Here is a 13,795-nt window from a genome sequence, read left to right on the forward strand (position 1 = left end):
ACTGGGATTATTTAGACATTATTCACGTACAAAGAAATAAATTAAAATTTCTTATATTTAGAAAAATAAAACAAATTGACTTTTGAATTTGCGGTATATAGAAATTTAAAAATGGAAAATCAAGATAATTTATAGTCAAAACTTACATTAAAAATTTCAAATAACAATAATGGAAAACCCAATATTAAAAAGATCTATTATGAAATGAATTGAATACAATTGTATCATTTGGCGTAGACTAAATACCATATTGTTTGACTGATTAAACAATACTAAAATAATAGTAATAGTTAGCTAAGGATTTACACAAATTTAATATTTAAGTTGATCCTTGAAGATGACAACACTGTATGTATCTATTCATAAGTATATATATATATATATATAGAGAGGGAGAAACAAGAATAAGAAGAAGTAATCTCTCCAACTATTCAACGAGAAAATGACTTTCAAAAATAAGAAGAAGGGTTTAGTGAGAAAGCCAACCCTTAGTAAACTTTCTTTACCAAACCCTTCTTTCTTTTTTTGTAAGTCAGCGATCTCGCAATAATGTGTGATATATCAAATCCTATGCCATCGCGTATAAGTTCACGTATGATTTGAGTTGTAGAGTAATAGGTGGTTTCTGTATTTCACATGTTATCCGATTCATACCTATTTTAAAAAGCAAAATCTTCAATTTTTGAATATGCGGATAAAATTATATTTGATATCAACTTTTTTAAATATCATTTTCAAGCCGTATTATTATTCAATTGGTAAATTGTCGTTTCAAGTTATTCATATAAATTTTGCTTATATTAATAATGTCTCTATTAGTTTATAAGTTCTTTTGTTGGTATGTGTCACTAGTTAAATTGTTGGATTTTAGGGTTCAACGAAAACTTATGGAATGATCGGGTAAAGATATATAATCATGGATAATTGCTTGGCTTTTACAATTAGGTTATTCTTAATGAGAGAACTGGATTGACCACCTAATTTTACGGTTTAAGGATATGTGCGCATAAAAAAATATAAACAACATACTCGAAAGAACTTTAATTAGATGAGCAATACTTTCTTTTACCAATGAAAGTTGAAAGGTGATATCAAAGGGTATTGTGAACATATCGAATGCAGGACTGTAAATCCTTCTGTGAGCAGTTCGAATCCGCAATCACGAACTTAAAACTTTATGATTGTTTAACCTTTTTTTTTTTGTTCAAATAGACTTTTAGGACTCATAGATTTTAAAGATTAATTCTATTTTAATGTTCTAGTCATGATCAGCAACGAGGGAAATGAGTAGCAGCCAGAAAGACGAGGTTTTACCAATAGCGAATGTAGAGAATAGTGTCGACTAACGGCGGTGGCTAGGAATTTTTGTTTCTTTGAACAATCGCTAATGCATATCTCTGCTGTGAGAGAGAGCACGACCAGATTCATAGTGGCCAGAGAAAAACACTTCGTGGCGGCTGAGAGTAGGTGAACGTTGATGATGATAATTTTGACGATTATGATAGATGTAGTAGGATTGGTTATTTACATGTTTTTCATTTTTTGTTTTACTCGTTTTATAAATATCTTCATTTTTCCATTGATCAAATAAATTTAATATTTCATCAAAAAAGACAGAAGTAAAATTTAGGAAATATATTTGAGTTTTCTTTTTTAACTTTTTTTTAATCTCTAGAATTTAATCAAAAGAGCATCTAAAAATTATCAATTGAGGAGCACTTTAAGTTTAAGTACACGGACGGAACATACCATTGGAACTATTGAAGACATGATCAGAATGTGTGTGTTGGATTGGTCGAAGAAATGGGTAGAGCATCTACCTTTGATTGAGTTTTCATATAACAACATTTATCATGTAAGTATTGGGATTGCCCCACTTGAAGCACTCGGAAGACCTTGTCGAACACCTTTGTATTGGACCAAAGTTTGGAGAGATGAGGGATCAAGGAGAATATCAAGACGATTCACAAAAACTTAAAAAAAGCCCAAGACCGACAAAAGAAATTGATTGAGATTATAATATATATATGTCACTGAAAAAAACTTAATGGCCCGAGCTCTGTTAACATTGGTCAAAGGTTTATCTTCGTGGGCAAATTCTTGGGGCGAGTCTAGAAGAAGGGGAGTAGCCCAATATTATTGATTTATAAGATTTGATCAACAATGGTTAAAATTGGACAGAAGAGTTCGAGACCGTGTTCCTACGTTTTCCCGTTGGGATTAAATCACTCAGAACTAGCCTTTAAACTAAGTGCTAGACTTCACATTTTTATCAATTATAGTCGGTTCCAAACACTCCATTGAAATCACATTAAAAGTGTCAACCGAGGGATCATGTCTTCACGAGTTTGGGATGTTATTTCCAACACATAGTTCGAAGAGTAATTGACCCCCTCTTCATTCATATTTGGAAGAGATATTTTTTGGATAACGGTATTCCCAATGGACCGTGGAGTGGTATATGTAATGTTCAAGATAAACTGTTTATATCTCTTGAATATGACTACCTCACTTTCATAATGGACGCGTTTCTAGTTTCTACTTTAAAATATCAGTTTTTTTATTTTTAATATTGTGTTAATTTTCTAATCTCATAAGTATAGGGTTGATTTATATGAAAATTGTTCAAAATTCCAAAAAAACAAATTGTTCAAGAAACAAAACAAATTGTTCAAGAAACAAAACATATTTTCTTATTTTTAAAACACATATCTATAATTATATTACCTCCTAGAGGTTGATAATTTTTGCAGCATTTGAAGGGACAATATCATCAATCCCAATTCACAGTTAGAGAAAATTTAAATATTGTAATTATCATTTTAAATTAACAAAAAATATCTTAATGTAAATCAAATAATATTTTGATATAGTGTTAGAAATATTAGTTATGCTAGTATTTATAAAACTACATTATCAAACTTTAGCATTTAGTTTTAATAAGGTTTTGCTAATAGCATAAGCATCATCTTGTAATAAGGATATATATATATATATATATATATATATATAACTATTAACATTCAAAATAATTCTTACTAGTCAAAGTTAATGGCATCGTTTAGACATTATTCTTGAATTTGCGGTTTATAGAAATTTTGATAATAAAAAATCAAGATAATTTCTAGTCAAAACTTACATTGAAAATTTAAAATAACAATAATGGAAAAACCAATATTAAACGCATTTATTATAGAATGAATGTGATAAATTATATTAATTTGGCATAGACTACATACCAAATTGTTTGACTGAGTAAACAATTCTAAAATAATAGTGATAGTTAGCTAAAGATGTACTCAAATTCATTATTTGAGTAAACAATTCTAAAATAATAGTGATAGTTAGCTAAAGATGTACTCAAATTCATTATTTAAGTTGATCCATGAAGATGACAACACTATAGGTATCCCTTCATAACTATATATACACACACACATATAGAGAGGGAGAAACAAAAACGCTTAGTTATTTTTCCGCGTATTCAACGAGGAAATAACTTTCAAAAATAAGAAGAAGGGTTTAGTTATGAAAGCCAACCCTTAGTAGACTTTCTTTACCAAACCCTTCTTTCTTTTTTTGTAAGTCACCCACCTCGCAATTCATGTGTGATATATCAAATCTTATGCTAGTGCATTTAAGTTCTCATATGATTTGAGCTTTAGCATATTCAGGCGGTTTTTATATTTTACATGTAACCCGATTCATACCCATTTCAAAAACAAATTTGTAATTTTTCAATACACAGGTAAAATTATATCGGATATCAAAAAATTTCAAACATCATCCTCGAGCTGTATTATTATTCAATTTTCAAATATCCATTTTAACATATTCATATAAGTTTTGCTTATTATAATAATGTATATCTTAAATTACAAGTTTTTGTGTGACACTTTTTTTTGGTATGTGTCACTAGTTATATTATTGAATTTAAGGGTTCAATATAAACTTATGGAATGATCGGGTAAAGAGATTAATAACGAATAGTTGTTTGGATTTTCTAGGTTATTTTTAATGTTAAAAGTTGATTGATCATCTAAACTTTACGTTTTTGGGATATGTTCGAACCAAAAATGTTTAACAGCATACCCGTACGAACCTTAAATGAGCAATACTTCTTTTACCAATGAAAGCTGATGTTAGAGGGTATTGTGAACATATCGAACATAAAATTTATGATTGTCTAAGTTTTTTGTTCAAACAAAATTGTAGGATTCAGAGATTTAACATTCTTTGTTGTACTCATTATGTAAATAACCTCATTTTTCTATTGACTAAATAAATTGAACATTTTATTAAAAAAAAAAAAAGAAATATGCGATTTCATGACCAAATACCTCCGTACTCCTTCATGAAGTTTTGAGTAATTATTTAATTTCGATTACTTTGGATCTCTAAAAGGAAAAGAGAAAAAGGAAATGAGATATTTTTCTCCAAAATCTAAATCTTAAATTTCAATTTCTCAGTTTTCTCTATTGGCTAAGCATTTTTCATCTTTCTTGATGGTAGTTCTAGTTTCCTCATCATCGCTGTTTCTTATTATTCTCTGAGAGTATTAGTCGGTGGTTTGTTTTGTTGGTGTCTGTTTGTAAAACACTCATGTTTTGTTGTATGTCGCCAATGGCAATACAATTATTAGAGAGAATGGTGATGCATCCTTTCGTTCACTTCCTCTCTCTATTATTTGTGTTGGTTCTTTGTAACCGCTTCTGCTCTTATCGTAGAGTTTTTATTTTTTAGCGACGATCTCGTCTCCAATGTAACAGTTTAAAAGCGGCTCAATATCGAGTGGGATTTGACAAATTAACCTCAAAGGATTCCAAATTTCAACAATGGAATTTGGCATCGTATTCCCTTTGTTTTAGTTAGTAATGGAGGATTTCAAAAGGAGATTCATGTACGAGTTTGGATCTAGAACAATGGAGGAGGGACATATATATAATGCATGTCAACATATCACTATACCGACAATTATGGGCGATTGGTACAAAGAAGAAAATGTCATCTCATACACCTGATGTAAGGAAGATTGTATTCAATTTAGGTAAAAATATAAGAAAAATAATAAATGGCCTCAACCCAAGTATAATGTTTTCGACTTCATTCCGTCTTGGTTGTTTAGGAAAGCATCGACGAGATTCAATGTGGAATCCAGGAACAAGATCGGTTTGTGTGAATAGGCGAATTTGACATGTTCTACCGAGAGTTAGAAGACACAAGTCAAAATCATCTTCAACAGCTTCTAAATTACCCTTATTAGTGAATGTAATGCTAATGTCATTTTGAACTTTCAGTATAGCCAAAAAAAAAAGTGTGTGGAGGTGAGACGTAACATATTGTTAGCATATAAAGGCTAATGATAGGAAAGCATGGTTACTTTCACTCCTTTTGTGTACAATTTGCTCTATTTGCATCAACAGTTGTATGTTGTTAAACTCTTTGTGAATGATATATTTGATTTGCCATTTTTTTATAAGAAAATAAATTTATAAAAGTTTAGGAGTTATATTTGATTTTTCGTGTTTTTAGTTTTTAATCTAAAGCTAAATCAAAATAATATCTAAATTATCAATCGAGGAGCACTTTTAAGTACATGACTTCAAAACTGATTGAGGTTACATTATATATGTCATTGGAAAGTGTAATGTTTTAACAAATTCATTAAGGGTACAATATTAATTATAAAGTAAACATAATTAGTTAAAAAAATAAATAATATGACCATAGATAATTATTGATTAAAAATTCAAAAAATATTTAATAGCCAATCAAATTATAAATAAAAGATTTGACATCCAATTATATCATATTAATATTTTAATCATTGTATTTATCTTTTCATCTTTGTTTGACAGTCATGTTTTTTTAAAAATTGAATAATCACGCCATACATTCAGTAAAATAAATATAATATCATTTTGCATATGTTACAATTTCTTTTATAAAATATATTCTCTCTCTTTCACAAAGAGTGGCATTCTACAATTTTTCACACATATTAGGAAAACTATTAAAATTTCTACTATACATTTTATCAATACACTAAACAAAATTATCTCTCTTATTACTACATTAAAAAAATAGAGTTAAAAATAGATTTTTACTCAAAATTTTGTATAGGAAATACAAGACGGCACTCTTTCTGAATCAAAAATAAAACCTTAAAACGACGTTCTTTGTGAAACGGAAAGAGTATTAGTCAACATGTTAGAAGTCCCATATTCTGGCATCAACTATAAAGACGAGTAGTGGTTCACAAAAAAATTATAAAAATGATCAAAATGAAGAAAAAACTGAAGAATAAAAAAAAATTATCAAATGGTTCAATTTTTTAAAGATGTTTAATTTTGACAAATATAACTAAGGACATTCCAATATTTCGGTTATTTCGAATATAAACATAATTAATCTCCATTATTTCAAAGATAACTGTAACTAATATATATATATATATATATATATATATATATATATATATAATTGTATTTCAGATAGTTCGGATATCCTTTAGATTTTTAATTTGATTTCGATTCAATTTGGGTATCCAAATTTTTTAAAAAATCATTCAGATATTGTGTTCAATTCTATTCGTTTTCTACTAATTCAGTTCGGTTTAGTTTCGTTTTTTCGGTTCCGGATAGATCTACCTTCTGAGCCGGAGCAACAAAAAGGACCAATATTGTAAATTACTATAGTTTATTTTGATAACTTCTCCTTGGAGAAGAGTTTGTTTGCAAATAAACCCATTATTAATATCTCTTTCTCTTTTTTCACCACTCTCTCTCTTTCTCTCTCTCCGGCTCACACGAGTCGCTAATCAAATAACCCTAAACCCTAGATCGTGATCGGAAACGGCACCTCCTCGTCGGCGATAGCTTCTCTTCCACTAAAAGCAACTCCTCTTCGGTATTCTTCATCCTCTAATCAATCTCTCTCTCTCTCTCCGTTTCCAATTCTCATCTCTACTCGGTGATTAGAAACGGCTGGATCTGTTTTAGATTTGACAACGATTCATGATTCTGATTCTTTCATCGATTTGATTATCTTAGCTCTCGTTGATTCTCGGTTTATAAGCTTAGATTTGGTTCTCGTCTCTGATTCTGAAAAATCCGAGAAACAATTTGTATTCTAGAGTAAATCGTTCTTGTAATGACTTGATTTATCATATAAGCGTAGAAGAACAATTTGCGTTTAGCTGAATTTGATTTTTGTTATGTTTAGGTGAAAATGGCAGAGCATTTAGCTTCAATCTTTGGTACTGAAAAGGACAGAGTGAATTGTCCGTTTTACTTTAAGATTGGTGCTTGTCGTCACGGTGACCGGTGCTCACGGCTTCATAACCGTCCCACCATTTCCCCGACGCTACTTCTCTCGAACATGTATCAGAGACCTGACATGATAACTCCAGGTGTGGATCCTCAGGGTCAGCCGTTAGACCCGAGTAAGATCCAAGACCACTTTGAGGATTTCTATGAAGATATTTTCGAAGAACTTAACAAGTTTGGTGAAGTGGAGAGTCTCAATGTTTGTGATAACCTTGCTGATCATATGATTGGGAATGTGTATGTTCTGTTTAAGGAGGAGGATCATGCTGCTGCTGCGTTGCAGGCTTTGCAAGGGAGGTTTTATTCTGGCCGTCCTATCATTGCTGATTTCTCTCCTGTGACGGATTTCCGGGAAGCTACTTGTAGGCAGTATGAAGAAAACAGTTGTAACCGTGGTGGGTATTGTAATTTCATGCATGTGAAGCAGATTTCGAGGGAGCTTAGGAGGAAATTGTTTGGGAGGTATCGTCGGTCATACCGCCGGGGAAGCAGAAGCCGGAGCAGGAGTATAAGCCCTCGACGCAAGAGAGAGCATTCGAGGGAGCGAGAGAGAGGGGACTTGAGGGACCGTGACCGCCATGGAAATGGGAAACGAAGCAGTGATAGATCAGAGAGGCATGATCGAGATGGTGGTGGAAGAAGGAGACATGGAAGCCCGAAACGGAGCAGAAGCCCACGAAATGTGAGAGAAGGAAGTGAGGAAAGGAGGGCAAGAATTGAGCAATGGAACCGAGAACGCGATGAGGGAGTTTAAGAGTAATGTTTGGACTGATTGCTTCAGAAATCGGTAAAATCTTGTAATGGATATTCATTTGGTGTTCTGTTTTGGAACTTGAAAAATGAGTGGCATGAGCTCCTTAGATGATGTAAGGTGTTTATTGTATCTTGTAGAATTTTGTTTAGAAACTAGTTCGTGAGGTAGATGTTGGGTTCAGTTTTTCTAAATTAATGTGGTAATGATCCTTTGGTTATTGTTCTTCATGATTGTCCCTTGAAAATTGAAATGTCTCTCTTATAAGTTTTAACACATTGTCTTGATAAATTTTGTCTGGTGGAATGGATGAAGAAACATAGTTCGTGGACAGTTTTATCAATTTTGGTGTCCACTTTTCATGTTTAATGCATTTTGTTCTTGATAACTCCTCGAGTTATTGTACCAATAACAAAACTCACAAAGCTTGTCTGGTTTTAAGGTCTGTTTGTTGAGTTCAAATTCAAAGTAAAAAGCATTTAATATTTTTGATGAATTTAATTCAATGTATATTCAACTGATATTTTGAAATAATTTAGAACTATGCCTTAGTATTTTCAAATAGTACTCGTTCCCTGAGAACTTTATTAGTTGAATACACTAACCAAGCGGGTAATGCACTGCAAGAAGTGTGGAGAAGCTGGTCATATTGCTGGTTCATGTGCCAAAAAAGGCCAAATGGGTTTAGTTTCATATTTGTTTTATTTGTTGATTTTTGTGATGGTTGCTGATTTTGTTGTTGATTAAGTTGGTTTGGAATGCAACTTTTGTTATTAATTTATGCTGGTTTTGGATGATGATTTTGTTGTTGATTTGTGCAGGTTTATATCGTTTCAGGTTCATAGTCATACTTCTCAAAGTCAGCCTACCCCGCCCATGTCACAAGTGGATGAAGAGTAGAAGAATATCATGAGTTACAACTCCATATTTTAAAATTTTGGTCGGTTGCATGCTATGTTGGCAAAGCATGAGGCACAACTTTTGTGGAGTTGCATCCCGTGACCCAATTTTAGAATCTTAAATCGGGGTTTTTGTGTAATTTCTGATATATTAATTGAGAAACACTTTTTAGAAAGAACATAATCCTCACGTGTTTTTTACAAATATACCATGCGGATGTGTATGTCAGAAAGATTCTTAGCTTATTTAAATAATTATTCAATCTTTAGTAACATACTAGGTTATTAATCCCAGCTAGGTGGAGATTTGTTGATCGATTGTTTTAATATATATTTTGGACTTAGTAATCATTTAAGTACTTATACATTGACATTAGTAATGCAAAAGTACTACTGTATAATGTTTTATTTTTAATTATTTTTAAAAATAAATGTTGTTTTATTTATATGTATAGTATCATTTACGTTATTAAAGTTTTTCTTTTAATAAAAAAGAAAAAGTTTATAAGATAAAATTTAATTAAAAACATATTAGAAATATGATGTATAATATTCTCTTACTTGTTTTATATTATTAAAGATTTTTGCTATTAGTAAAGCAATTATAAAAATATTTTGAAAAAATATTAGAAATTGAATTATCAAAATATGTACAAGTTTGGGCATACATGTATTTCTCTTATCTCTTAGTAAATTTTTTTGTTATTAATCAAGCAATTATAAGGTAATATATTTTTGAAAAAAGAAAAGCTTGGTTGACACTTCCCTATTTTTACCCTAAATCGCAAGAGCTGATTCAAATCGAATCATCCGATTTTTGTGATACTTCAAGACTTTTTTGTTTTGGTTTTGGAATATCGCGACGTCCCAAAACACGTGTGTGTCAACAGCTACAAAAATCAAAGCGTGAAAGGAAGTGAGGATTAAAATCTCTAATATTTTTATAAAGGAAATGTTTTTTAATATCGTGAAAGATTAACAACAAAAATCAATCTTAAAATACTCACATAAAATCTCTAATATTTCTATAAAGAAAATTTTTGCGATTTGGATATTATTATTATTATTGATTTGCTTAGTTTATATAAAAACACTCAAATAAAATAATATCCAAATCGTAAAGTTTTCCTTTTAAAAATCTTTGAACTATTTAACATGTATTAAAAATTTAACATTTAATTGTATTTGGAATTAAACATATAATCTCATAACTATATTAACATATAATAACGTTCGTGGGATAATATACCATTTGAAAATTAGCAAATTGTCATATTATTAACGATATGTTACCACATTTTTGGAATGGTAATATTTTTTTCAATCAATGATTATTAAGGTATACATGATATAAGTTTTTATATATTTCACAAAAAAAAAAAATTAGTCAAAACTATTAATGTGTATTATAATAGTAAAAAAGTTCGGGAGAAGTTGAGATTCACAACCGAGAGAGAGCAAATTAATTTGTCTTATAAACCTAGAATGACCCTCTTATCGCTCTCTCAGCTATCATGATATCTAAAATAACTTCTATTTCCCAATCTTCATCATGCAAAGACTTTACCAATGTAATTATTTCTCAATTTTTTTCAATATCGTCTATAAAGACCGTATTTAGACCTCTATATGAAGATGGATAAATATATTAAAACTGTTTAAAAATAAGTTACACCAAATATATATATATGAAATCACACATGGTTTAACGTCTCATTTATGAAAATAATTGTTGTACGAAAATTATGCGATCATGAGGTTGATCTTTGGTGGGCGAGGTAACTTTATACAACATACATATTCTCAAATTTATTGCTAACGGTATAGATCCATGAAATATAAACTCTAAAATCATAAATTTATGAATAATATTTTTTTTTTAAGTAGTTAGCTAACCCCTTAGCTTGGTTAACATAATCTAATATGTATTGAGTACATTAATTTGTGTATACTCATCATGTTTTAGAATATATCTTAACATACGTATAATATTCCAACATATATGCAAAAATATTTGAAAGTAATAAATAATTTCATTTATTTAAAGATAGTGCAGTAAAATTATTAGTATAGTAAATTGATTGTATCATGATATCAAGTTTTTAGTTTCAAATACAACCCTTTTATTTTGTTATGTAAAATATATATACATTAAAAATTCATTATGTTACATGATTAATCAATATTGATGATCTATTATTTAATGCATATTATATTCTTCTTTCGAACTAGACATTTATTTCATTCATTTGTTTCATTTGTGATTACAATATTAATTAATGCACATGTTGAAAATTAACCAAGTAGTCAATAAGTTTTAAATGTACTATAAGTTTTGAATCATATTTGAACTCAAACATATGTTACTTCTGCAACTGGGTTTTTTTCACCTTAGTATCTTGGATATTCACTTTTGTATCTTTGAAATTCAATTAATAATGATGTTGAGATGACAAATAAAAACTCAAAAATTTTATATGTAAATAGCACTCATATATACTAAATTGTATATGTTTGTATATTTTTGAACTAAAAGTAAGGGACAGTTGAATTAGCTAGCTTCTTCTTCTCTCTCTCTTATTATTTTTGGTTAAAAGCATTCACATGTATCCTAAAACAAAGAGAGAGAAAGATCAAATTTCAAATTATAAATGCTCAATGTTGTAGAAATGTTTGAGACGGCTTATGGCTCTTCATAGTTACTAGTGATAAAAACTTTCACATGAAAAAACAATTTGTTTGTAATCATGCTCATTATATCATCGTATATGTTATAGATCATTGTTGGCTTCTATATGCTTGATGATCGTTTTGAATATTTTTTGAACTCGACATGAGCTACTAAACTGTTTTTATGCTATTGTAGATTTAAGATGGAACAATCCAACAGACCCGCTCAAAATGCACCTTTCGTAACTATGCGTAGAACAAAAGTACTACAAAAGAAGATGGCACAACAACAACATATAGAAAATATCTACAAGCAACAACCTCCACTACTACCACAAAAACGGATATTTCAAAATCAAAACAAGAAAAAAAAAACAAGAAGAATGTTTTATTGCCACCCTCCGAGAGTGAATCAGAATCCGAGCTTGAAAACGGTAGTGAAAACGAGGATCTACGGGCAAAAAATCAACCCGACAAAGTGATCTCAACTTTTGAAGAATACTTTGCAAAGTTCATGACTTTGGCGTTCTCTCAAACAAGATTTTCAGATCACAACTTCCTGATAGAGCTTGGTTTACACGAAGACGTGCAAAGTTCATTTCAACAATTTGGGTCTTCACCAATTTGGGTCTAAGCCATTTCTTCACGATGGAGGCTCAAACATATCAACAACCCACTTGCGAGTTCCTAGTTTTCTTGAAGTTTCGAGTCAAGTACGCTAAAACCGAGCTTATGGAGATAACGGTGACATTACGTTCTAAATTGGAAGGAGACAATATGAATTATCTCTTCTCCAAGTGAGTGACATACAAATCTCAACAAATTCAAAATTGAGTCAAGCGTGTCGGCGAGTACTTGGGATCTAATTGGAGCTAGTTGGAATATAAATGGCGAGGAATACCAAGACTTGAAGGATTAGAAATCCGACCGTTAGATACGCTAAAAAAATTGTTAGCTAGTACATTTTTTTTTTGTTACCACATTTTTTATGTAACCAAAATTTTTGCTGGTTTTCACATTTGCATCTTTGTTTCTTAGTAAAAAAAAAATGGAGAACATGAGATGGTTAACATGACAGTGTTTGAATATTACCGTAAATGCCTTAATATTGAACTGCAATATGCACGCTTACCTTGCGTCAGTATTGACAGTCTGGACCATCCTATTTACCTTCCCTTATTTTTTTTTTTTGGACGAAAGAGATTTTATGTATACATTCAAACTAACGCTTATTTCTTTATGCGCACAATGCTAGCTTGTTAAGCTTAAAACCTTTCGGCGTCTTATATGGTTTTGCATTTAGGCACAAAGTAAGTGTTCTTATGAGTCCATCATGCCCTAGTCAAGTACTCTGTTCATCTCTTTATTTATTGTAGTAGTAAGTTACTACTAGTCACAAACAAGTCTGAAACATCTATCTTCCTATTTACCTTCCCATGGAGGTGATTTAAGTGCTTTTTTTTTACCACATTTTATATGTAACCACAATTCTTGCTAGTTTTCACATTTCATGAATTGTAGTTACATGAAAATGTGGTAAAAATGTACACTTTAGGATGTTTTGTTGTTTTTTTTTTTTGCATATGTTTTGGTTTTTTCATATGACAATTTTATGTTATTTGATATTTGAATGTTTTTTTTCTAGATCTGTCACTGCATGTAATTTTGAAGATATTGTAGTCAGAGCCATGCCTATGTTGTGAAAAAAAAAAACACTAGCCTACGGCACTAGATTTTATAGAAAATCTAGGAGATGCTATATTTGTTAATTGTGTTTACCATGTAATATTGAAATAATAACGATAGGGAAACAAATACATATGATAAAGGAAAGTAGTATAATGTGCAATATATAACATTCCTAAATACAAAGAATTTTAAATATCCACACATAAGCAATAACTCAAAGTTGTTAACCCTTCTTTCCTTGTACGTGCTTATCTCTTTAATTCTTCTTCTCTGACTTCTTTATAAAGCTTCACTGTTACTTGTTAATTATCTTTATGATTATATCCAATTACTAGATTTAACCCGCGGTACACCGCGGGATGATTTAATTTTAAAGTTAGTATAAAAATATTTTGTAAATTGTATCTCCTTATAACATATTTATTTATATTATAGTTTACAATTGTTACTAAGTAACG

At 30.4% G+C, this 13,795-nt stretch overlaps 1 protein-coding gene across 1 annotated transcript; it reads left to right on the forward strand.

The window, feature by feature from the left end:
• Positions 1 to 6,677: 6,677 nt before the first annotated feature.
• Positions 6,678 to 8,353, forward strand: LOC9301553 (splicing factor U2af small subunit B). Its single transcript, XM_002863687.2, has 2 exons — positions 6,678 to 6,909; positions 7,225 to 8,353. Exon 2 carries the CDS (start codon positions 7,231 to 7,233, stop codon positions 8,080 to 8,082), a length of 852 nt encoding a protein of 283 aa, XP_002863733.2. The 5' UTR covers positions 6,678 to 6,909; positions 7,225 to 7,230; the 3' UTR covers positions 8,083 to 8,353.
• The last annotated feature ends 5,442 nt before the right edge of the window (positions 8,354 to 13,795 follow it).

This window comes from Arabidopsis lyrata, assembly GCF_000004255.2.
Source record: "Arabidopsis lyrata subsp. lyrata unplaced genomic scaffold ARALYscaffold_8, whole genome shotgun sequence".
Lineage (NCBI taxonomy): Eukaryota > Viridiplantae > Streptophyta > Magnoliopsida > Brassicales > Brassicaceae > Arabidopsis > Arabidopsis lyrata.